Genomic DNA, 24481 nt, shown 5'->3' on the forward strand with positions numbered 1-24481 from the left:
GAAAGCGGGCTGCAGGAGGGTACAAAGGGGTGGGGGGTTTTAGAGAGAACCATGGACAGGGCTAAAAGGGGAGGAAGAGATGGTGGATTGTGCAGAGGGGAAGGGGAAATCGGGAGAGAAGCCGAACTGAGGAAGAGATTGATGGAGGGGGATGAGAGAAAGATAATAGGCCTGAGGTGGAGAAGATGGAGGGAAGGAAGAAAAAGAGGGAAGTGTTGGATTGGGGGGGGGGGGGGGATTGGGGGAGAGAGAGAGAGAGAGAGAGAGAGAGAGAGAGAGAAAAAGAAAATGGACCTGGAGTGGTGTGGTTGCTGAAGCCCTGCCAGCAGAAGAAATCCGCTTATTGAGCAGGGACTGTCTCTCTGTGTCAAATGTTCAGCGCTGCGTGCGTCTGGTAGCGCTATACAAATGCTAATAATAAGTCACCTCCTCCCTCCTCATCCTGCCTCAGGAACAAGCAGTCAGTGGCATGCCTCCAGCCACCAACATTTGCACTCACCAAGTTCGTGCATGATCTGAGCATGCTCAGGAAGTTGCGGCTAGAGGCACCCCGCTGACTTCCTTGCTTCTGAGGCAGTACAATGTTATGACTTGAGAAATGTGAGCCCTTGTGCCCCGACTGAGCATGGCTAGGATGGAGTGACACCGCACTCGGTCAGGCAGCCAGACAACCCCTAGCTTCACCTGGGGAGCGACCGCCGTTCCCTGAGAGTTGAGCCCCCAGGTTCAGACAGCCACCAGGACTTCTGGAACAGGGGTGGTTGCATGACCACTGACCAGACAGGCAGGCAAACAGACACAGTCCAAAAGCCAGGTAAATCCGTAAGGCAAAGAGTAGTCAAAAACAGTCCAAGGTCAAGGCAGGCAGCAAAACAAGTGAGGTCCGGGAAACAAGCCGAGGTCTGGAACACTGCAACTGAAAGCAAGGAGCATCGGCGTGGACCTCAAACACAATTGAGGCCGAAGCAACGAAGGACTGAAGGCAGGGCCTTAAGTAGTGGAGGAATTAGGCTCAAGCATGTGCAGCTGATTCAAGATGGCTGCCCCCATCAGCAGAGGTGCCTATGTCCAAATATGGGCTTCCTTCCTGACCTCGTTACTCCAAGATAGCTGCCCCCTCCTGAGCTAGCCAAGATGGTTGCTGTCCTTGATCCACCCAAGATGATGGCTGCCAGAAACAGAAACAGAAACAGACCCATCCTGGAGAAACCACATCCAAAATAGCCGGCTATCTCAGCCGGACCGCACCTCGCCGGCGAATCGGCCGTGCAGGCCTGGAACCAGGTGAGGAACATAACATACAAGGAGAAAGGGAGCTGCTCTGGCAGTGGATTTCTTCAACTGGTAGGGCTTCGGCATCCACACCAATAAAAGGTATAATACTGGGGAGAGGGAGGAAATGGGCTGCTTGCTATGTAACACGATTAAAAATTTTAATCGAAATGGAGCTCCAGTATTGTCCAGTCTCACCAACACATACTTAACCTGTTCCTCATTTTAAGTCGTAAATGTTGTCTATAAATTCTTCTCATCTAACAGATATCTAACAGACCTTCCGCCTAGAAATGCCAACCCTGCTGCTCGGTCCTATCTCCACCTCCATTTTCCGAATTGTAAGGGAGTTAAGTATAAGAAAATCTTCGCCTCGTCCTTCTGTTATTGGAGTCCCAAATACTGGAACACATTACCTCGTCACCTTAAAACTCAAGAGGATCATGCCCTTTTCAAGAAGTTGTTAAAGACATTCCTCTTTGCTAAGACTTACCACTCAACTTGCCATGTTGATTAAAGTATCCCTTGTCCCTTACCCTACCTAGTTCACGTTGTTAGTTTCTTCCCTCCAACCTACTTCTTTATGCTTGACTAAGTTATTAAGTTTGTACTCTTATTTAATTCTCTGTGAGCCACATTGCGCCTGCATGAGTGGGAAAATGTGGGATATAAGTAATAAATAAATAAATAAAAAATAAATAAAAAAATAAATATTTCATTGCAGGTGGTAGAGGAAGTGCCTTAAATTTCTGTGCAATTGAAGTAACTTTATCCATAAATCCCAGCACAAAATCATCACAAGTCAATTGAGTAGACACTAACTTATTTTAGGATGCAAATATACTTAACCTATATACCACAGAAAAAAAAAAGTTATTTTGACTGAGGAGTCAATTCAACCTACTTGTTAAAAAACTTTTTTCTTGGCTAGTAATGCAGCACTTTGGTAATGCTGTAATTTCAAATTATAATTCTCCATAGATCATGCATGAGGCGTATTTCCGAGCTAACCTTTTACAAGATTCAATTCATCATTCAACCCGGAACGGTACAGATATGTTTTCTACAATGTTCTTTCAGTGGTGCTATAGCTTTTATATTACATTTACCCATAGTCTGATTGGCGCTACGGATAAGTGTAATATAAAAGCACCCATTTAAGAGAATAGCGGCCATCTTTGAAGAACCGCCATAAAAATACAGGTCTAGTGCTTTTTTATCATGTAGACCTTTACTTTAATGTTCAGATTAAGTAGTAGTGAAAACTATTTACCTTGTGATTTGATTTATAGGAGACTGCCTTGATACAGCACTTTTTGCGAAACATGGATCTATGTCGGTTTAACCGAGTCTCCACCATGCATGTTGAAGATTAAAAGCTTAAAAATGCTAAGTATTATGCTAACAAGTTTCATGATAACTAATGAAAAAGATAAAAAGTTTTGAAAAATATAACCTAATAATAGGATCAATGAGGATTACGACACTACCTCCAAAATATGCTTGACTCATTCTAGCCATTAAAGAGGTAGCTGCGCGGATCTGATGATCCAATTAAAGGGCACATGGTTTTGAAATAGCATGATAACCAGGTGGGCAAAGTTGTTTTAAAATTACTACATCCTCGTGTAAGAACCAAGATAGTGAATGATACATACCTGTAGCAGGTGTTCTCCGAGGACAGCAGGCTGATTGTTCTCACGACTGGGTGACGTCCGCGGCAGCCCCCACCAACCGGAAAGAAGCTTCGCGGGACGGTCGGCACGCAGGGCACGCCCACCGCGCATGCGCGGCGGCCGTCTTCCCGCCCGTGCGCGACCGCTCCCGCCAGTTGAATGACTAGCAAAAGATGAAACACACAACTCCAAAGGGGAGGAGGGAGGGTAGGTGAGAACAATCAGCCTGCTGTCCTCGGAGAACACCTGCTACAGGTATGTATCATTCACTTTCTCCGAGGACAAGCAGGCTGCTTGTTCTCACGACTGGGGTATCCCTAGCTCTCAGGCTCACTCAAAACAAGAACCCAGGTCAATTGAACCTCGCAACGGCGAGGGTATAACAGAAATTGACCTACGAAGAACAACTAACTGAGAGTGCAGCCTGACCAGAATAAATTCGGGTCCTGGAGGGTGGAGTTGGATTTACACCCCAAACAGATTCTGCAGCACCGACTGCCCGAACCGACTGTCGCGTCGGGTATCCTGCTGGAGGCAGTAATGAGATGTGAATGTGTGGACAGAAGACCATGTCGCAGCTTTGCAAATTTCTTCAATAGTGGCTGACTTCAGGTGGGCCACTGACGCTGCCATGGCTCTAACACTATGAGCCGTGACATGACCCTCAAGAGCCAGCCCAGCCTGGGCGTAAGTGAAGGAAATGCAATCTGCTAGCCAATTGGAGATGGTGCGTTTCCCGACAGCGACCCCTAGCCTGTTAGGGTCGAAAGAAACAAACAATTGGGCGGACTGTCTGTGGGGCTGTGTCCGCTCCAAGTAGAAGGCCAATGCTCTCTTGCAGTCCAATGTGTGCAACTGACGTTCAGCAGGGCGGGTATGCGGCCTGGGGAAGAATGTTGGCAAGACAATTGACTGGTTAAGATGGAACTCCGACACCACCTTCGGCAGGAACTTTGGGTGGGTGCGGAGCACTACTCTGTTGTGATGAAATTTGGTATATGGAGCATGAGCTACTAGGGCTTGAAGCTCACTGACCCTACGAGCTGAAGTAACTGCCACCAAGAAAATGACCTTCCAGGTCAAGTACTTCAGATGGCAGGTATTCAGTGGCTCAAAAGGAGGTTTCATCAGCTGGGTGAGGACGACGTTGAGATCCCATGACACTGTAGGAGGCTTGATAGGGGGCTTTGACAAAAGCAAGCCTCTCATGAATCGAACGACTAAAGGCTCTCCAGAGATGGCTTTACCTTCCACACGATAATGGTAAGCACTAATCGCACTAAGGTGATTCCTTACTGAGTTGGTCTTGAGGCCAGACTCTGATAAGTGTAGAAGGTATTCAAGCAGGTTCTGTGCAGGGCAAGAACGAGGTTCTAGGGCCTTGCTCTCACACCAAACGACAAACCTCCTCCACTTGAAAAAGTAACTCTTTTTAGTGGAATCCTTCCTAGAGGCAAGCAGGACCCGGGAGACACCCTCCGACAGACCCAACGCAGCGAAGTCTACGCCCTCAACATCCAGGCCGTGAGAGCCAGAGACTGAAGGTTGGGGTGCAGTAACGCTCCGTCGTTCTGCGAAATGAGAGTCGGAAAACACTCCAATCTCCACGGTTCTTCTGAGGACAACTCCAGAAGAAGAGGGAACCAGATCTGACGGGGCCAAAAGGGCGCTATCAGAATCATGGTGCCGCGGTCGTGCTTGAGCTTCAGTAAGGTCTTCCCCACCAAAGGTATGGGAGGATAAGCATACAGGAGGCCGGTCCCCCAATGGAGGAGAAAGGCGTCCGACGCTAGCCTGCCGTGTGTCTGAAGTCTGGAACAGAACAGAGGCAGCTTGTGGTTGGTCTGAGAGGCGAAAAGGTCCACCGAGGGGGTGCCCCACTCTCGGAAGATCTTGCGTACCACTCTGGAATGGAGCGACCACTCGTGCGGTTGCATGACTCTGCTCAGTCTGTCGGCCAGACTGTTGTTTACGCCTGCCAGGTATGTGGCTTGGAGGAGCATGCCAAACTGGCACGCCCAGCGCCACAGCCCGACGGCTTCCTGACACAGGGGGCGAGATCCGGTGCCCCCCTGCTTGTTGACGTAATACATTGCAACCTGATTGTCTGTCCGAATTTGGATAATTTGGCAGGACAGCCGATCTCTGAAAGCCTTCAGCGCGTTCCAGATCGCTCGGAGCTCCAGGAGGTTGATCTGCAGATCCTTTTCCTGGAGGGACCACAGACCCTGGGTGTGAAGCCCATCGACATGAGCTCCCCAACCCAGGCGAGATGCATCCGTCGTCAGCACCTTCGTGGGCTGCGGAATTTGGAATGGACGTCCCAGAGTCAAATTGGTCCGGATGGTCCACCAGAGCAGTGAAGTGCGGCAACTGGTGGAGAGGCGGATGACATCTTCTAGATTCCCGGTGGCTTGGAACCACTGGGAAGCTAGGGTCCATTGAGCAGATCTCATGTGAAGACGAGCCATGGGAGTCACATGAACTGTGGAGGCCATATGACCCAGAAGTCTCAACATCTGCCGAGCTGTGACCTGCTGAGACGCTCTGGCCTGCGAAGCGAGAGACAGGAGGTTGTTGGCCCTCGCTTCGGGAAGGAAGGCCTGAGCCGTCTGGGTATTCAGCAGAGCTCCTATGAATTCCAGAGACTGGGTTGGCTGGAGATGGGACTTTGGGTAATTTATCACAAACCCCAGCAGCTCCAGGAGTTGAATAGTGCACTGCATGGACCGGAGGGCTCCTGCCTCCGAGGTGTTCTTGACCAGCCAATCGTCGAGATATGGGAATACGTGCACTCCCAGCCTGCGTAGGTACGCCGCCACCACCACGAGGCACTTTGTAAACACTCGTGGGGCGGAGGCGAGCCCAAAGGGCAGCACACAATACTGAAAGTGCCGTGCGCCCAGGCGGAATCTGAGATACTGTCTGTGAGCTGGCAGTATCGGGATGTGAGTATATGCATCCTTTAAATCCAGGGAACATAGCCAATCGTTTTTCTGAATCATTGGCAGAAGGGTGCCCAAGGAAAGCATCCTGAACTTTTCTTTGACCAGGAATTTGTTCAGGCCTCTCAGGTCTAGGATGGGACGCATCCCCCCTGTTTTCTTTTCCACAAGGAAGTACCTGGAATAGAATCCCTGCCCTTCCTGCCCGGGTGGTACGGGCTCGACCGCATTGGCGCTGAGAAGGGCGGAGAGTTCCTCTGCAAGTACCTGCTTGTGATGGGAGCTGAAGGATTGAGCTCCCGGAGGACAATTTGGAGGCAGGGAGGCCAAATTCAGGGCGTATCCGCACCGCACTATTTGGAGAACCCACTGGTCGGAGGTTATGAGAGGCCACCTTTGGTGAAAAAATTTTAACCTCCCCCCGACCGGCAGATCGTCCGGTACGGACACTTTGAGGGCGGCTATGTTCCCGTGGATCCAGTCAAAAGCCCGTCCCTGGCTTTTGCTGTGGAGGCGCAGGGGGCTGCTTAGGCGCACGCTGTTGACAGGAACGAGCGTGCTGGGGCTGTCCCTGTGCCTGACGAGGCCTTCGGGCTGGCTGGTTGTACCTACGCTTTGCAAAAGAATAGGGTGCAGCCTGCCGGGCCCGGGAAAAACGTCCACCTGTGGAGGTGGATGCTGAAGGCGCCCGGTGGGAGAGTTTGTCGAGGGCGGTTTCCCGCTGATGCAGTTGGTCCACCATCTGCTCGACCTTCTCACCGAAAATGTTATCCCCCCGGCAAGGGACGTCGGCCAGTCTCTGCTGGGTGCGGTTGTCCAGGTCAGAGGCACGCAGCCATGAGAGCCTGCGCATCACTATACCTTGGGCCGCAGCACGAGATGCCACGTCACAGGTGTCATAGATACCCCTGGACAGGAACTTTCTGCACGCCTTCAGCTGCCTGACCACCTCCTGATAAGGCCTGGACTGCTCCGGGGGGGAGCTTCTCGACCAGGTCCGCCAGTTGTTGCACATAGGTCCGCATGTGAATGCTCATATAGAGCAGGTATGATTGGATGCGGGTCACGAGCATGGAGGATTGGTAGGCCTTCCTCCCAAACGAGTCCAGAGTGCGAGACTCCCGCCCCGGGGGCGCCGAGGCGGTATCCCTCGAACTCCGTGCCCTCTTGAGAGCAGAATCCACGACCGCTGAGTCATGGGGCAATTGGGGCCGCATTAACTCTGGGTCGGAGTGGATCCTGTATTGGGACTCTGCTTTCTTGGGAATGGTGGGGTTAGTTAACGGTCGCACCCAGTTCCGAAGCAGTGTCTCTTTGAGGACATTGTGCAGCGGCACCGTGGAGGACTCTCTAGGTGGTGATGGATAGTCGAGGACCTCGAGCATCTCGGCCCTCGGCTCTTCCACAGAGACCACGGGGAAGGGAATGCTAATAGACATATCCCGCACAAAGGAGGCAAAGGAGAGACTCTCGGGAGGTGAGAGCTTCCTCTCCGGTGAAGGCGTGGGGTCCGAGGGAAGGCCCGTAGACTCCTCTGAGGAGAAATATCTAGGGTCCTCCTCTTCCCCCCACGAGTCCTCATCCTCGGTATCGGACATAAGCTCATGTAGCTGAGTCCTGAACCGGGCCCGGTTCGACGTCGAGGCACCAGGGTCTCGGTGTCGTCGAGCGGTGGACTCCCGCGCCAGCGGGGACGGAGCTCCCTCCATCGACGTCGACGGGGACTCCACCTGCGTGGCGGTCGAGACCGGCGCCGCAAGCGGCGGCGGTGTCGACGGCCCCGGCGCCGGGCTAGAGCTCGCCGGCGCCACAGACATCGGCGCCGAGGGCGCAAGCACCCCCGGCGCCGGCACAGCCTGGCACATCAGCCCTTCCAGGATCCCCGGAAGGATGGCTCTGAGGCACTCGTCCAGGCCCGCTGCCGGGAAAGGCGGTGGGGCCGGTAGGGGTGTCAGCGTCAGAAGCTGATGGGGGCCAGGAGACGGCACCGAGGTGCCGGAACCCCGACGCGTCGGTACCTCCACAACCGACGGGGACCTCTCCTCTCGACGAGTACGCTTCGGCGTCGCCTCCTCTCCGATATCCGGATGCACCGAGGGCGACCGGTGACGACGCTTCTTATCCTTCTTGCGATGCCCGTCACCGGCGCCGGAAGGCATGGAGGAGGAGGAGGTCGATCCCCCTCGGTCTCGAGGTACCGGGTCAGACAGGGTTCGGTCCCGTGGCCCACGAGCTGAGGGAGTGACCGGGGCCGACTGCCCACGCGGCCTCTCACCTCCACTCTCACCGGAGGACCGGCGGGCCGACGGGACCTGTTCTCCTGGGGTCGATGCCATCGGTGCCGATGTCTCGGGCATCGATACCGGTACCGAAGGACCGGGCGTCGATACCGATGCCGTCGAGGTCGACGTCGAGGGGCTGGCGCAAGTTCCAAAAAGACGGTCCCGCAGAACTTGCCTCGCAACCTGAGTCCGTTTCTGGAGACCGAGACACAGGGAACACGACTTGATATTGTGCTCCGGCCCGAGGCACTGGAGGCACCAAGCGTGGGTTTCGGTCTGCGAGATCGGCCGGCCGCAGCGACCACACTTTTTAAATCCACTCGGGACCTTCGAGGACATCGACGGAAAAATCGCGTCGGCGAAGTCAAAGTCGTCAATGGTGGCTGGAATCACACCTCGAAAAAAGAAACGACCGAGCGGCCACTAGGCCGCAACGCGGCGTCCCCGCTGGAAGCGAGGGAAAAGGGGAGCGCGTGCTCCACACGCTCAGGTTTTTTTTTTTTTGAAAAGGAAACCGGCGGTAACCAAAAACAAGAGAGAAAAAGAAAAGCGACGATCCGCGTAAACGCGATCGAAATTCCGGCGGCTGAAACAGAGAGAGCGGCAAAACACAACCCTCTCTAGACGCGGAAAAAAAGGAACTGGCGGGAGCGGTCGCGCACGGGCGGGAAGACGGCCGCGCATGCGCGGTGGGCGTGCCCTGCGTGCCGACCGTCCCGCGAAGCTTCTTTCCGGTTGGTGGGGGCTGCCGCGGACCTCACCCAGTCGTGAGAACAAGCAGCCTGCTTGTCCTCGGAGAATCAGTTATACACACAATATCACTATCATCTTTTACTAAATCAGCCAATAATACAATTTTGTTCCCTACTGACCGAGCATTCAACAATAAACATTTAAGATTTTTATACTGGTTATAGCACTGGTAAATGTCCATAAATATCTGTATCCATGTACTGCACAGCAATCTTAACCCACAAGATTTCTGAAAATAGGATCACACATTCAAACAAGGAGAAAGAAGAATACCTTGCCACCTGCCATCCCTTACACTTGTGCATAGCAAAAAGCTATGGTTTAAGGATGTGATTAAAAATGTTATTTTCTAAACCTTAATATTTACTCTATTTAGAAGTTATCTGTATTTAACACCGAGTGGTGTTATTCTGAGTTGTTAGTACTATATATTTAAAAACGGTTTGTCTAAGCTAACAATGCCATCAACAAAATCAGTTAACTAAGTAAGCATTTGAATTCCCTGCTTTGTGAACAGCCCTCTAAACCTTTCCAGAATGTGCATCTTAAAGGTCAGCTTGAAAAAGAGCAAAATCATGCCTGTGAATATAATAGCAAGTTAAAATTCAGGAACTTACCTCTTTGGATAATCGTGTGAATACATCTCCTCCCCTAAGAAAATCCAGTATTAAATAGAGCTTTCCTTCTGTCTGAAAGGCTGATATATTAAAAAAAAAAAGTCAGATTCTTTAATTTCTTGCAAGGTGATGTTCTTCTAACAAAATCCTTGGTTGGATAAGGTGTTTTGTGAGGCAGAGTAAGTGGACAGAGCAGAGTTGAACTACAATCTGGAGTCACTCTTCAAGATCTTAAAAAAAATCTAAATACTATATTTACTAAGTATGTTAGCTATTAACACAACAGTTAATATGCACTAACTGCAGTGACACCTTATTAGCTGTTAGCACACACTAATTTCTATGTTAACAGCTAAAGCAAAATGGGGCAGAGAATGGATGAATACATGGAAAATGTGCCTTCCAGTTAATGTGAAGGTATACTGTACATTAACAGTTAATGCTGCAGATAATAGTAAATCTAAATCATCTAAATACATGTAGTCAACTTTTTCGTACTATCTATGTTCCAGTTAACACACAGTATGGAAACTAAGGTACCTGTTTACTGAACTGCAGTAAGGTTTTGCACTTACCATTTTTTAATCAGTAAAAGCTAGCACATAGTAAGTGTAAAGGCCATGCACCGTTTGGGGAATGCCTAGCATGTCCTCTGCAGTTACTGCAGAGAAAACACATGGACCGATGCTTATGTGTAATGCTGGTACTAGAAGCGATTAACGCTGGACTAGCACTGGAATTAATGAGCGCAGAATGCTGAAAGGGCTCTAGCGAAGGAGACAACTTGCATGCCAAAGATTAGAGTATATAGCATGCAAATGTAGTCAACTGGATGTTAATGAGGTCATTTCCTATTCCCTTCCAATGCTCAGAGAACAGTGCATAAAACAAAGTCGCCCATTACAGCTGAAAACCGCTCGAACAGGCGTTAGGGTGTTTAAAGAAAGATTTTAAAGAGAGAATCATGAGAAATCCTGTCAGTTTCTTTTGGAAATGGAAAAAAAGCCAGTGCTAAGAAATAAATATGCGAGAGTCCAAGCAAACCCAAAAGTGAAAGCGCACACTGGGACTCCCTAGCAACAAGCTGCCTTGAATTGGGGGGGGAGGGAGGGAATAAGAACCAGTGGTGCTGTAACAGGCAGACTCCTAAACTGCTTTTGGCAGCAACAAGCCCTATATGGGTCTTTTTGTGTTTGTTTCTTTGCATTTTTTAAGGCAGCCTGGAACTGAAAGAAATGGGTCGGGGGGGGGGGGGGGGGGGGGGGGATGTAGTTGATTCTAATCTCCAAATAAATTCTGAAGAAATGTTCAACCAATCCACTGTAAGGTCAGGAATCTCTTTCTAGATAACAGAATGAGGTAAATGTGTGAACAGAAGTTTATGTTGCAGCTCCGCAAATCTCTTTTATAGAGACTGACATCAAGTAGATTACTAATGCCACCATAGCATGACCCTCTAGGATTTGGCCTGCTTGGCCGTAAGTGAAGGAAATACTGTCTGATAACCAACTGGCAAGTGTGTGTTTGTCAATGGCAGCCCCCACCATTTTAGGGTTGAAAGAAATAAGCTAGGTGGGCCTTCTATGGGCTTTAATTCACTCCAGACAGAAGGTCAAAGCTCTATTGTGTAGCGTGCTTTCACCCTTCTAGGCAGGATGCCTGGGAAAAACTGTTGGTAGAACTACTGACTGGTTAAGACAGAATTCCAACACTACCTTAGGAAAGTTTCTAGAACCTGAAGCTTACAAACTCTGCAAGCTGAAGTTACTGCTACAAAAACTTCAGTTGAGAGGTTTTAAGTGGCTCACATGAAACTTCTACCAGGAATGTAAAACTACCACTGGGGTCCCACAACACTGCAAGCATAGGCGGTCGGTGGCCCAACTGTTTGGGGAGGCTAAAGGGGGTGGGGCCAGGGGTGGAGCTTAAATCCATAATTGTCTGATAACACAGAAAAAAAAGTAAATTCTAACCACAATCGCTCAACTGCAAAACACTATGCACAACTTTGTGCAAAAACACACTCAGAACCTTACTGTACCATAAATATTACACTGGGCAGAACCTAATACACCAATATACCACCCATATGGAAAATAAAGACAATCAACAATATGAAACAAGGGATCATAATATCACAATTCTCATGTAGAGCCACAAAACACTCTAATTCAAGTTTAATGTGGGATAAAATGTCATAAATAAATAAATATAAACTTTTAATGTTGAGCACCCAATTCTCAAAGTGGACATATTCCAAACACTATAATGAAAATAAAATGATCTTTTCTACCTTTGTTGTCTGGTGACTTTTTCTGATCATGCTGGCCGAGTATCCGATTCTGCTGCTATCTGTCCTCAGTGCAGGTCAGGAAGTCATCCTCCTTAAATATTTCCCTGGCAACCCAAGACACCTCCAGCCAATAGCCCCCCCCCCCCCCCCCCCTGCTCTCCCAGCAGTAAGGTAAACAAACCATTAACCAATTTTTCACTGCAGCTCCTGCTGTGAGGATGGAGGTAAATCAACAATTTAAACCCCTCAGAGCACAGCAGGGGAGGCTTAGCCTCTCCAAGCCTCTTATACCGGGCGCCTATGACTGCAAGTGGCTTGATGGAGGCTTCAACAGAGGCAAGCCCCACATAAATTGGACAAATAAAGGTTATACAGAGATGGGTTTACCTTCCACATGACAAGCGCCAACTGCTTTAAGGTATACCCTAACGGAGTTAGTTTTGAGACTCAACTCTGATATGTAGAAAGTATTCAAGCAGCTTTTGTGTGGGGCAGGAAAAGAAAAAGGATCTAGGGCCCTATTGTCAGAGCAGACAGCAAACATTTCCCATTTAAAACTGTACAAACACTGAGCAGAATCTTTTCTGGGAGCCAACAAGATTTGAAAAATACGTCAGGCAAGTCCAGAGAAGCTAATGTTAACCTCTCAACATCGAAGCTGTGAGAGACAGGGACTCAAAACTGGGAACCAACAACATTCCCTGATCCTTCGTAATCAGTGTTAAGAAACATTCCGGTCTCATAGGACTTCTAAGGAAAAATTAGGTTCTTACCTTGGTAATTTTCTTTCCTTTAGTCATAGCAGATGAAGCCATTACGTATGGGTTGTGTCCATCAACCAGCAGGGGGAGATAGAGAGCACTCAACTTTTCACAGTGCCTCATGGCCAGCCAGCTCCACTGCCTCTTCAGTATTTGAAGCTTCCAAAGCAGTATGGCAAACCAAAATGGGAATAACATGAACTTTCCTCACAGCGAACGATGGCCCCTTAACAAGGGTATGAACTCAAAAGGAGGGAATGAACACATCCTCCTGGAGGGAATAAACTTGTCCTCCTTATTGTATAACTGGAGGGGATACACGCAACCTCCTGGAGGGAATAAACTCATCCTCCAAAACATAAACTGGAGGGAATGGACTCATCCTTCTATAAGTGAACATGAATTCTGAAGACTGTTTTCCAACTTTCTCCCAAGGAAGGAACTTCAGGAAACAAGAACAGAACCTGAAACAGATTCACAGCATACAGACAATCATACAGGGAGGGCTCATGGCTTCATCTGCTATGACTAAAGGAAAGAAAATTACCAAGGTAAGAACCTAATTTTCCCTTCCTTCTCATCAAGCAGATGAAGCCATTACGTATGGGATGTAACAAAGCAATCCCTATATAGGGTGGGAACAGATCACACCACGCGCTAGCACTTGTGCTCCAAAAAGCGCATCCCTCCTAGCAGCCACATCCAGCCTGTAATGTCGGGCAAAAGAGAGCTTAGAAGCCCATGTTGCTGCACTGCATATCTCTAGACGAGAGAGTGCTCCAGTTTCAGCCCAAGAGGAAGAAATCGCTCTGGTAGAATGCGCCTTAAAGGCTACAGGCAGAGACCGGCCGGCAAGCAGATAAGCTGAAAAGATAGTTTCTTTGAGCCAGCGGGCAATAGTGGCTTTAGACGCTGGAGACCCTCTGCGAGGACCTGATAGCAAAACAAACAGATGATCATAGATCCTGAAAGAGATAGTAACTCGCAGTCCTGCGCACATCCAACAGGTGCAACTGCCCAAAAGATTCTGGAAACTCCTCCTTATCAAAGGAGGGCAAAAAAATAGGCTGGTTTAGGTGAAACGCTGAAACCACCTTAGTCATGAAGGAAGGCACAGTCCGAACCGTGACCCTGGACTCTGAGAATTGCAGAAATGGGTCTCTACAGGACAGCACCTGGAGCTCTGACACCCGTCTCGCCGAAGTAATGGCCACAAGAAAAACGGCCTTTAGTGTCAAATCTTTCTCCAATGCTGGCTGAAGCGGCTCAAAAGGAGAAGCCTGCAGGGCCTTCAAAACTAGTCCCAGATTCCAAGCTGGACAGGGTGCTCGCACAGAAAGCCGGAGCCGAAGCACCCCACTAAGAAACCATGCCTTCAACCTTACCACGAAGGGAGGCCAACGCTGCCACTTGCACCCACAGGGTATTATAGGCCAAGCCTATTTGTACACCATCCTGCAAAAAGTCCAGAATCGGCAAGACAGGAGCCCGAATGGGTGTGATCGCTTTTGAAGCACACCAAGACTCAAACTGGCGCCAAATCCTGGCATAAGCCACGGAAGTGGAACGCTTACGGGCCTGCAGGAGAGTGGAAATGACTGTGTTTGAATAGCCCTTGTCCCTCAATTGCGCCCTCTCAATCGCCATGCCATAAGACCAAAGCGGCAGGCGTCCTCCATGGCTACCGGGCCCTGTGACAACAGGTTCGGTACCAGAGATAAAGGAAGGGGAGCATCTGTCAGATGTCCGCATACCAAGGCCTCCTGGGCCAATCCGGGGCGATGAGGACCACTTCTCCTGGGTGCAGCCGAATCCGCAGGAGCATGCGCCCTATCAAGGGCCACGGAGGAAGCACATATAGTAGGCCCGGAGGCCAGGGCTGAGTCAAGGCATCCAACCCTGCCGAGTGAGGATCTCTCCGTCTGCTGAAGAAGCACGGGACTTTGGCATTCGAACTTGTCGCCAATAAGATCCATCACGGGCTTGCCCCATTTGGCCCATATCTGCAGGAATACTTTGTCTGCTAGTTCCCATTCCGTGGATCGATCTGATGCCTGCTTAGATAATCGGCTTGCACGTTGCTCTGACCTGCAATGTGAGCTGCCGACAGAAACTGAAGATGCAGCTCGGCCCAGTAGCAAATCTGTTCGGCCTGCGCGGCCAGTGCTCTGCACTGAGTGCCGCCTTGTCGATTTATGTAGGCCACTGCTGTCGTGTTGTCCGACATCACTCTGACAGCCAATCCTTCCAGGGTCACTTGAAAGGCCAGAAGCGCCTGAAACACCACTTTCAACTCCAGGTGGTTGATGGACCACTCCGACTCCTCGGGTGTCCATAGGCCCTGGGCATGTTGTGTGTCTGAGCTCCATTTTAGCTCTTATATCAAACCATGCTGTGTGATGATCACTACTGCCCAGGTGAGCACCTACCAGGATGTTAGACACACTTTCTCCATTTGCATATTCACAATTGGCATGAATACACTTACCAATTCCTCTTCAGGAGGCAGTAAGGACACCCATAGTAACTGCGAAAGTCACGACATGCAAGAAGCACCATGCACTGATCCATTATGTGCAGTTCTTATCAATTTTCCACTCACAACTCACTCAGTTCATGCTCCCTAACTTATAGGAAGGTGCTGGGAATACCTCCAACAATACACAGAGGTTTTACAAGTACTGTATGGTAACTGCAAATCCCTACTGCACATTAGTAAACAGGCCCATGTGTTAAAAATGCAAAATCCAATTATGTCAATATCTTCTGCATTCTGATTGCTGCTAATCTGTTTATCTACTATTTTCATAATACTAGAACTTCTATTTCACTGTTCACCAGTTAGTTAAATGTGGATCACAAAAAGATATATATAATGCATTTCTTGGATTTGACAGTTTCAGCCAAATAACGTAATACATAGTGGACTGTTGAAATATGCTATGTTCCAAAGACTCCCAGTAGCCTGAGTCTATTGTACGGCCCAACATCATCAACATTTGTTCAACTGATAAAAACACTGACTTCTTTGAGTTTCCTCCACTATGAGGCTTATTTTCAAAGCACTTAGCCTCCCAAAGTTCCATAGAAACCTATGGAACTTAGCCTCCCAAAGTGCTTTGAAAATATGCCTCTATATATACTGTATTTGTAAAAATTTCTCAAATAGATAACTGTATGAAATTTCACCGATATGAAAAACTTAAGTTGATGTAATGAAAATGGCAAATTGTTTAAAGTCTCAGTAGCTTAGTATGGAAAAGATAACAGTAACATATTATATTTAACACCTTAGTTTGTGGAAATTGTAAAATAAATTGCTCCTTTGAAGAAGAAAATATCACTAAATTAAGTATATAAGATGGTGCCTGGCCATACAATATCTTAAAGATTATATACATTTAAAAGTTATCCGTTGTACTTTTTCCCCACAATGTTTATATTTGGTTATATAAACTTTAATTTAAAACAAATAAATAAAAGTTGTCCGAGCCTTCACTACTGCAGCTTATATAACAGTAAGATAGCTCTATCAAACTTACTTGCATTATATATCGGTTAAGAGACTGTATTTTGAAGAATCTGAAGCTTACTAAATTTCTTTAGAGCACTCTACACAAAGGCCATTACAAATATCTAATTGCTATGAAATGCAAGCCTACACAATAATTTCAAAGTTATTCAAATGAAAATAATCATGTGATTAATTCAATTTTCATAGTTTCCAAAATACACCGAGGCTCATTTTCAAAGTAATTAAGAGTTACAAAGTTCCACAGGTTACTATGGGGCTCATTTTCGAAAGAGAAAAATGACTAGAAAGTGGCATGAAGTAGCACGTGGACATTATTCTCACCAAAACATCCAAATCGGTATTTTCAAAATCCATTTTCCAGAATTTTTTCTATTCTATTCATCTGCAGTGCATCTAAATGTCGAGGGGGTGTTAAGGGCAGGATTTGGGCATTCCTAAGGCCTGGACATTTTTCAGCCATAATGGAACAAAACGAAAAACGAAAATGTCCAGGACTAAAACTAAATCATTTTGAGCTAAACTTGTTTTAATAACAACTAAGCCACAAAAATGTGCTCTAAATGACCACATGACCACTGGAGAAATAAAGGAATGACCCCCCCTTACTCCCCCAGTGGTCACTGACCCCTTTCCCACCCCCAAAAGATGTGAAAGAAACAGTACATATCAGCCTCTTGACAGCTTCAGACGTTATGGCCAGTCCTATTAGAGCAGCAAGCAGGTGCCTAGAGTAGCCTAATGGTCTGTACAGTGCAATGTGGAGAAGGGGACACACGCCCATAATCCACTCTGTTACACTTATGGTGGAAGTATCAGCCCCCCCAAAACACAACAAAAACTTACTGTACTCACATATAGGTGAGACCTGCAGCAATAAGGGCTACTGTAGTGATGCACAGTAGGTTTTTGATAGGTTTTGGAGGGCTCCCTATATAATATAAGGGGTTAACGGTGAGTTGTGTACCTGGGCGCTTTTATGTGAAGTCTACTGCAGTGTCCCCTAGGGTGCCCCACTGTTCTGCTGGGATATCTGTGTAGTCAGTGTACTAAGAATGCTGGCTCCTCCTACACCCCAATGGCTTGATTTTGTGTGTTTTTCATTTGAACTTTTTTTTTTTTTTTTAATGGACCAAAAAGATAAACGCACAGAGCACAAAACATCTAGCGAATGGCCATTTTTGGAAAAAAAAAGTTTTGCTGTTTTGAAAATTGCTCTATTTGCTACTCGGGTTCTGAACATTTTGAGCAAAACATCCAAAGTCAGACTTAGACATCATATCAAAAATGCCCCTCCACTTAACTTTGTAAGTCTAAGTGCTTTGAAAATGCATCTCACTGTAAACTAAGGAGTTAATGCTTATATCCACAGTCAATAAAGGATCAAAAATAGTTCCTAAGATTTTCATTTAGGATTCAAATGCAATAGTAACATTATCAATATTCATATTTGGAAAAAGGTCTTAATTTGCTCACTACTGTTTTAAAAGAAGCATAATTTTAAGACAGTTAAAGATATGAACAATAATTTCCATCATTCATATTATCCTACGGTACATAAAATCTGTCTGAAATATGACACATATACTGAAAATAACATACCATTTTCTTTTATAGGTTTTTTTTTGTCCCCCCCCCCCCCCCCCCCCACAGTGCAACAATTGATCATTCAATTCTATGAGTTAACTTTAACTAGACAGAATGTACAATACTACCAACCGTAGTGCAATTTGACAATAAATGGATGATTTACTTCCACTAGTATATCCCTCTCCATCTTTGTGCGAACGCGATCTCGAACTGAAAAGTAAAATATGCATCATATCAATAAACGTTTTGACATTATATTTTGGAATAATCAGCTGATGAGTTGTGACATTTTTGTATTACCTTTTTGTATTGGTAATGCAGAACAGGTAGATGTACAGTAAGTACAAAAACCTTTAGAAACATATGATTTCATATTTGATTAATGTCAAAAGAAACTGATTCTTTATCCATCTAGCCCTGCTCTGCATTCTTTATGCAAATTTGATCCCATCCTTCCATACCAATATTTATTCACTCCACACACACATATCCCTCAGTCTCCTATCCCTCCCCTTCCCTTCAAACTCTCCACCCTCCAACCTCCCTCCCCTCTTCATCAAAAAACCACACTCAGGTTGGCATTGTTGCTCCACCTTCAGAAAACTATAAAACCCACACCAAGCCACCAGACATATTTCACATACAATGTAGTTTGCTAATTTTATATCCAACTTTTCCATTATCTCCACTATTTTTTTCCTTCCACAGCCCAACTGTCTGGAGTAAAGTCTCTTTCTACTTTATTAACCCATTAGTGCCCAACGTTCAAATATGGGACTTTACTATGGGAACATTGGGCACTAATGGGTTAATATACATTTTCTTGCTGCCAGCAGTTCAAGACTCGCAAACCTTTACTTTCCTCTTCACATTTTGACCTCTTACCCGAACTTCTGAACTGGCCTTTAATCATTCTTCTTGCATCTTCCCGAATAACCCCTAACTCTGGGCACCGTACAGAATGTATGAAGATCCCCTTTCTTTAGTACATTTAATACATTCAGCTGTCTCAGAAAGTCCTATTTCCAAAATTTTCTCCATGTCTACATAGCACTGGTGCACTATCAAATTGCATCTCTATGACTGGAATCTAAGTGTTCTCTGTGAACTACTGGAAATATCTCTGATTATCTTTGTTATTCTTCACTCCATCTCTTTTTGACAATATTACACTATCTCCACCAATAACATCTCACACACCTGTTGGCCCTGACTAACCAAACACCAATATGTAATGAACTTCCTCCACAAATTTTGACTGCATTTCCTCTGCCGGTGCCCATTCAACTTGCATTACCTCCACATTCCACTACAATATACCAACATCGTTTCTAACTTCCAACAAAAATGCACAGAACTGTGACCTCCTAAAATTGAACCGTGCAAACGCCTTTTCCGTGCGCACTCTCAGGTTACTTTTTCTGCCAACCCCAAGGGAAAAAAGTTACATTCAGTACAAGTCCAAAAATCTGGACGCCAGAAATCCAGACCACCCGAGAATCTGGACTGCCTGATAATGCAGACTAACGGGTTTAACCCATATCAAATGCTGCACACCTTCTCCCTCCCACCTGACCCCCCCCCCCCCTCTCCCCAATGCATGGTCTGGCATCTCTCCCTACCCTCCTAGCCCTGCCCATGCACAAGTGCCTTCAGACCTGCCACGAGAGTGTGGTCTCCTCAGTTTTTTTTCTAGCACAGTGAAGACGGTGTTTTTTTGGGGGGTTTTGTTTTTTTACCATCTCCTCACTTTGCTCAGTCCAAAGAGCTTTTTTTTGTGCCTTTCGATGATTTTTTCATCCTTTTGTATTCCTGTTTGTGGACCCCCCCCCCCCCCCCTTTTTTCCTTTATTTCTTAGGTTATTTTGCTAGTTCTAATTTTCCTTTCTTTTCCGTTGTCATCTGGTCGTTTTTAGGCCTTGACTTCGGCCAGGCTTTTCCCTTCCTTTTTTCGGTGCCTTGGCCTTTTTTCAGGCACCATCGCTTTGTTTAATTTAGCCAAGGAAGTTTTTCCTTCCATGTCCACAAATGTTCCCAGTGGCTTTAAGCACTGTACCCGGTGCAATCGGATGATCTCTGGAAAAGACACCCATTTTTGGTGTCTTCAGTGTCTTGGGCCCAACTGTGTACTCTGCCTTCATATAAGGAAGAGGATCCAGCTTTCTAGAGAGGCTCAACGAGAAAGCAAGTCCAGTTCCTCAACCTCAGCATCAAGGTTGGAGGCATCGGCATTGACGTCGAGCATCACCGGCATCGGAAGTGTCAGTAAGCATAGCTACAGCTAGACCCTCAGACACTGGGAGCAGTGAAGCATCAAGTGTGCAGGGTCCCCAGGACAGTCTATTGTTGGACCAGACCCTGAAGAGATGTGTGGATTCAACGTCATCATCAATGACGAGCTTTGGGAGAAGGCCATGAAGCATCGGCATCGATCGCCCTCGACACGTGGTGCTGGGAGCTCCAGGGCATCCAAGGATTCAGCACCTGAGAAGCATCAGAGCCAGCTGGATCGCTCCCCCTCCATACAGGAGGTACTGATGTGTCAGTCTCCCAGCAGCCAAGACCCAGCTCCCACACTGACCCTGGAAGCTCTGCAACTTGTGCCTGAACCAGACCCCAGCCTTTCCCGGTCTCAACCCTCAATAAGCGTATCTGAATCTTGCTCTCTGAGCCGCCGGATGACTTTTGCAACAGTGTGTATTAGCATTGCGGGTGCCTATGCCTACCCTGCCTCCCGTTCTGGCCCCGCTTGGCCCTCAGTCTGTAGTGCAGCCTCCGACACAGATGCCACATGCGACTCTACTGTCGACTGCCACCCAAGCTGGTACTCCCTCGACATCTGTGAAGGAAGCTTCGTCGAGTTGAGGCAGGAGCTGGGTTTGACGCTGTTCAAAGACATGGCTCCTCCACATTGAGGCAGGTTCAGTCTCAACACTCCCACCAGGAGGTACTAACACCGAACAGCAGCACTCATGGGATTCAGAGGAGGAGCCAAGGAACTTTTCCTCAGATGAATCCTATGGAATTCCCTCTGAACCCTCCCCTCCTCCGGAGAGCCTTTCATTCCCATCTTTTATCAAGGAAATGGCTGAGGCCATTGCATTTCCTTTGGAGGTGGAGGACAAGCCAAGATGATCAAGGTCCTGGACTACACATCTCCTCCTAGGGAGGCTGTGACTGTCCCTCTCCACGAGGTACTCCAGGAAGTCCTCGTTCGGAATTTGGAGTCCCCTCTGTGAGTCCCGGTCATAATCACGAAGATCGATTCCATGTACCATATCCACAGCACACCTGGTTTTGATAAGCCTCAGCTGCCTCACAATTCCATGGTGGTGGAATTTGCTCTCAAAAGAGCCAGAAATTCTACAGACTATGCCTCAGCACCCCCAGACAGAGAAGCTAGGACCTTGGATTCTTTTGGGAGAAGATGCTCCAGGCCTCTACGCTTGTGTCACATATCCAGTCTTACCAGCTCTTCATGAGCGTTTACTTGCGGGACTCAGTGCGCAAGATACTTGACTTAGCTGACTCTCTCCCACCGGAGCAAGCCGAGTCACTTCGCAAGTTGGCCAAGCAGCAAAAAGCGTGTTGAAAGTTCTTGGCCAGGGGCGCTTATGACACTTTTGATGTGGCATTCAGGATGTCTGCCCAAAGTCTAGCAATGAGCAGACTCTCATGGCTGTGTGTTTCTGACTTGGAACAGTCTGTTCAGAAGAGGTTGGCAGATACCCCATGCTGGGGTAAGCCACATTGAGCCTGCAAATAGGTGGGAAAATGTGGGATACAAATGCAATAAATAAATAAAATAACCTTTTTGGAGAGAAGGCTGAAGAGGTTGCAGACCAGATCAAGAAACATACTGATACCATTTCTTCTCTCTCTCGCTGGACACCTTCTGCATCTGCTTATATATCTAGGTGGTCTTTTGGCAAGTTGAGGAGGTGTCCTTAATTTCTCTCAGAGGAACAGGTACACCTCCTCTTCTCGCAAGCCTGTTCAGGCTCAGCCCCAGCGCGCTCGTTCTCATCAACAGCATACGTCCAAGGCCCCTGCTGCTCCCCAGTCAAAGCAGGGGACAGGTTTTTCACTGGCTCCAGCAGAGCACAGCCACAGTACCAGTGTCTGTTCCTGATGCCGGTTGGATGGAGGCTGACATTTTCTCACAAAAGGTGGCCCCTTGTAACCTCCGACTGGTGGATTCTCCAAATAGTCCATCTCTGATATGCCCTCAATTGGTCTCAGAAACCATCAAATTGCCCACTGAGAGCTTTTTCCTTCAGCTCTCAACACAAGCAGATACTTGCAGAGGAACTCTCAGCCCATCTGAAGGCCCATGCGGTCGAACCCGTTCCACCAGGGGAAGAAGGGCAGGGATTCTATTCCAGGTACTTCCTTGTGCAAAAGAAAAAAAAGGAGGGGATGAATCCCACCCTAGAACTAAGGCCCCTGAAAAAATTCCTCATCAAAGAAAAGTTCAGGATGGTTTCCCTAGGCACCCTTCTTTCCATGATTCAGCATCTCTGGACTAAAAGGAGGGTATACTCACATCACGATACTTCCAGCCCACCAGAAGTATCTACGATTTCGGCTGGGAACACATCACTACCAGTACTGTGCTTTGCCTTTTGGCCTCACATCAGCTCCAGGGTTTTCACCAAATGTCTAGCGGTAGTTTCAGTGTCACTATGCAGACTGGGAGTCCATGTGTTTACCTATCTCGACGACTGGCTGGTGAAGAGCACCTCAGAGGATGGTGCTCAGGAGTCCATGTGGAGAACTATTTGGGTGCTACAACTACCCCAAGTCCTACCTTCGCCCTGCCCAACAACTGGAGTTCATAGGAGCCCTTCTCAACACACAGAAGGTTCGAGCTTACCTTCTGAGGCCAAGAGCAGACACACTCATTGCTCTGGCATCTCAGGTTCGAACCTCTCAGCAGGTTACTGCTCAGCATACGTTGAGACTGTTGGGCCACATGGCTTCCACAGTTTATGTGACTGCCACGACACGCCTCCACATGAGATCTGCCCTATGGACCCTAGCTTCTCAGTGGTATCAAGCCACGGGGAATCAAGTGTCCCCAGAGCTTGTTTGCTCACCATTCGATCCAATTTGACTCTGGGACTTCCATTCCAAATGCCTCGGCCGCAAAAAGTGCTGACAGATGCATCCCTCCTGGGTTGGAGAACTCATGTGGATGGGCTCCACACGCAAGGTGTTTGGTCGTCCCAGAAAACGAATCTTCAGATCAATCTCCTGGAACTTCGGGTAATCTGGAATGCTCTAAACGCTTTCAGAGATCAGCTGTCTCACCAAATTGTGCTCAAACAGACAACCAGGTTGCTATGTATTACACTAACAAGCAGGGGGGCACTGAATCACTCCCTCTCACCATCACGGCATGTACTTATGAGCCACTTATCTGGTGGGCAAAACAACAGCCTGGCCGACAGACTGAACTGGGTTATGCAACCGCATAAGTGGTCTCTCAATATGACTGTTGTCTGCAAGATCTTCAGAGCATGGGGAACCCCCTCGGTGGATCTCTTTGGCATTCAAATCAGTCACAAAGTCCCTCAGTTCTATTCCAGGCTTCAGACCCATGGCAGACTAGCCTTCATTCTACATTGGGGGACAGGTCTGCTGTATGTGTATCCTCCCATACCTCTTGTGGGGAAAACTTTGCTGAAACTCAAGAAAGACCGAGGAACCATGATTCTGATTGTGCCATACAGGCCTTGGCAAATCTGGTCCCCTCTATTTCTGGAGTTATCCTCAGAAGAATCATGGAGATTGGAGTGCTTTCCAACCCTCTTAAGTCAGAATAAGGGATCTCTTCTACATCCCAACCTTCAATCTCTGGCTCTCACAAAGCATAGAATTTGCTTCCTTGGGTCTTTTGAAGGGTGTCTCTAGGGTCTTGCTGGCTTCCAGGAAAGATTCCACTAAAGGTGTTATTCTTTCAAATGGAGGTGGTTTGTCATCTGGTGTGAGAGCAAGGCCTTAGATCCCCTTGCTTGCCCTACACAGTCCCTGCTTGACTACCTTCTATACTTATCCGAGTCTGGTTTTAAGATCAACTCCGTAAGGGTTCACCTCAGTGCTACTTGTGCTTATCAACATTGTGTAGAAAGTAAGCCCATCTTTGGACAACCTTTAGTTATTCAATTCGTGTGAGGTTTGAATTTGTCAAAGCCCCCTGTCAAACCTCCACCAGTGTCATGAGACCTCAACGTCATTCTCATCCAGCTGATGAAAGCTTCTTTTGAGCCACTGGATTCCTGCCATCTGAAGTACTTGACCTGGAAGGTTATTTTCTTGGTGGCTGTTAATTTAGCTCGTAGAGTCAGTGAACTTCAGGCCTTAGTAGTGGATGCACCTTATACTAAGTTCCATCACAACAGAGTAGTCCTCCGTACGCACCCTACCGTGTTTCCCCGAAAATAGGGCATCCCCATAAAATAAGACCTACTGAGGTTTTTGGTGCCCTTGGAAAATATAAGGCCTCCCCCGAAAGTAAGGCCTAGCAAAGTTTTTCTTTTACCGGTAAGTAGGGTCGCCCCCCCCCCCACCCGAGATCGCCGGGCCCCCCCTCCGTCGCTCCGAAACTAACCCCCCCACCCGAGATGGTGCCCCACCCCCCTCCGTCGCTCCGAAACTAACCTGAACTTAAGCCTCCTTTCACTTTCCTTCCAGTTCGCAGCAAGCAGCAGCAGCAGGAGGGCAGGCCACTCCTTCCTTCCGTGTCCCGCCCTCGCCT

The 24481-nt window shown here is 47.8% G+C and overlaps 1 protein-coding gene across 5 annotated transcripts in view; it reads right to left on the reverse strand.

Annotated features, from left to right (window-relative positions):
- The window catches only part of RPS6KA6 (ribosomal protein S6 kinase A6), a 248754-nt gene that overhangs the window by 137204 nt on the left and 87069 nt on the right, over positions 1 to 24481 (reverse strand). For 4 of the 5 annotated variants that reach the window (XM_030209960.1, XM_030209963.1, XM_030209959.1 and 1 more), the window contains exons 5-6: positions 17851 to 17931; positions 9546 to 9625 (exon numbers count right to left, since the gene is read on the reverse strand). In XM_030209960.1, coding sequence (XP_030065820.1) covers positions 9546 to 9625; positions 17851 to 17931 — 161 coding nt within the window. The remainder of the gene's footprint in view (positions 1 to 9545; positions 9626 to 17850; positions 17932 to 24481) is intronic. The other variant, XM_030209964.1, reaches the window with a different exon arrangement.

This window comes from Microcaecilia unicolor, chromosome 7 (genome assembly GCF_901765095.1).
Source record: "Microcaecilia unicolor chromosome 7, aMicUni1.1, whole genome shotgun sequence".
Classification (NCBI taxonomy): Eukaryota; Metazoa; Chordata; class Amphibia; order Gymnophiona; family Siphonopidae; genus Microcaecilia; species Microcaecilia unicolor.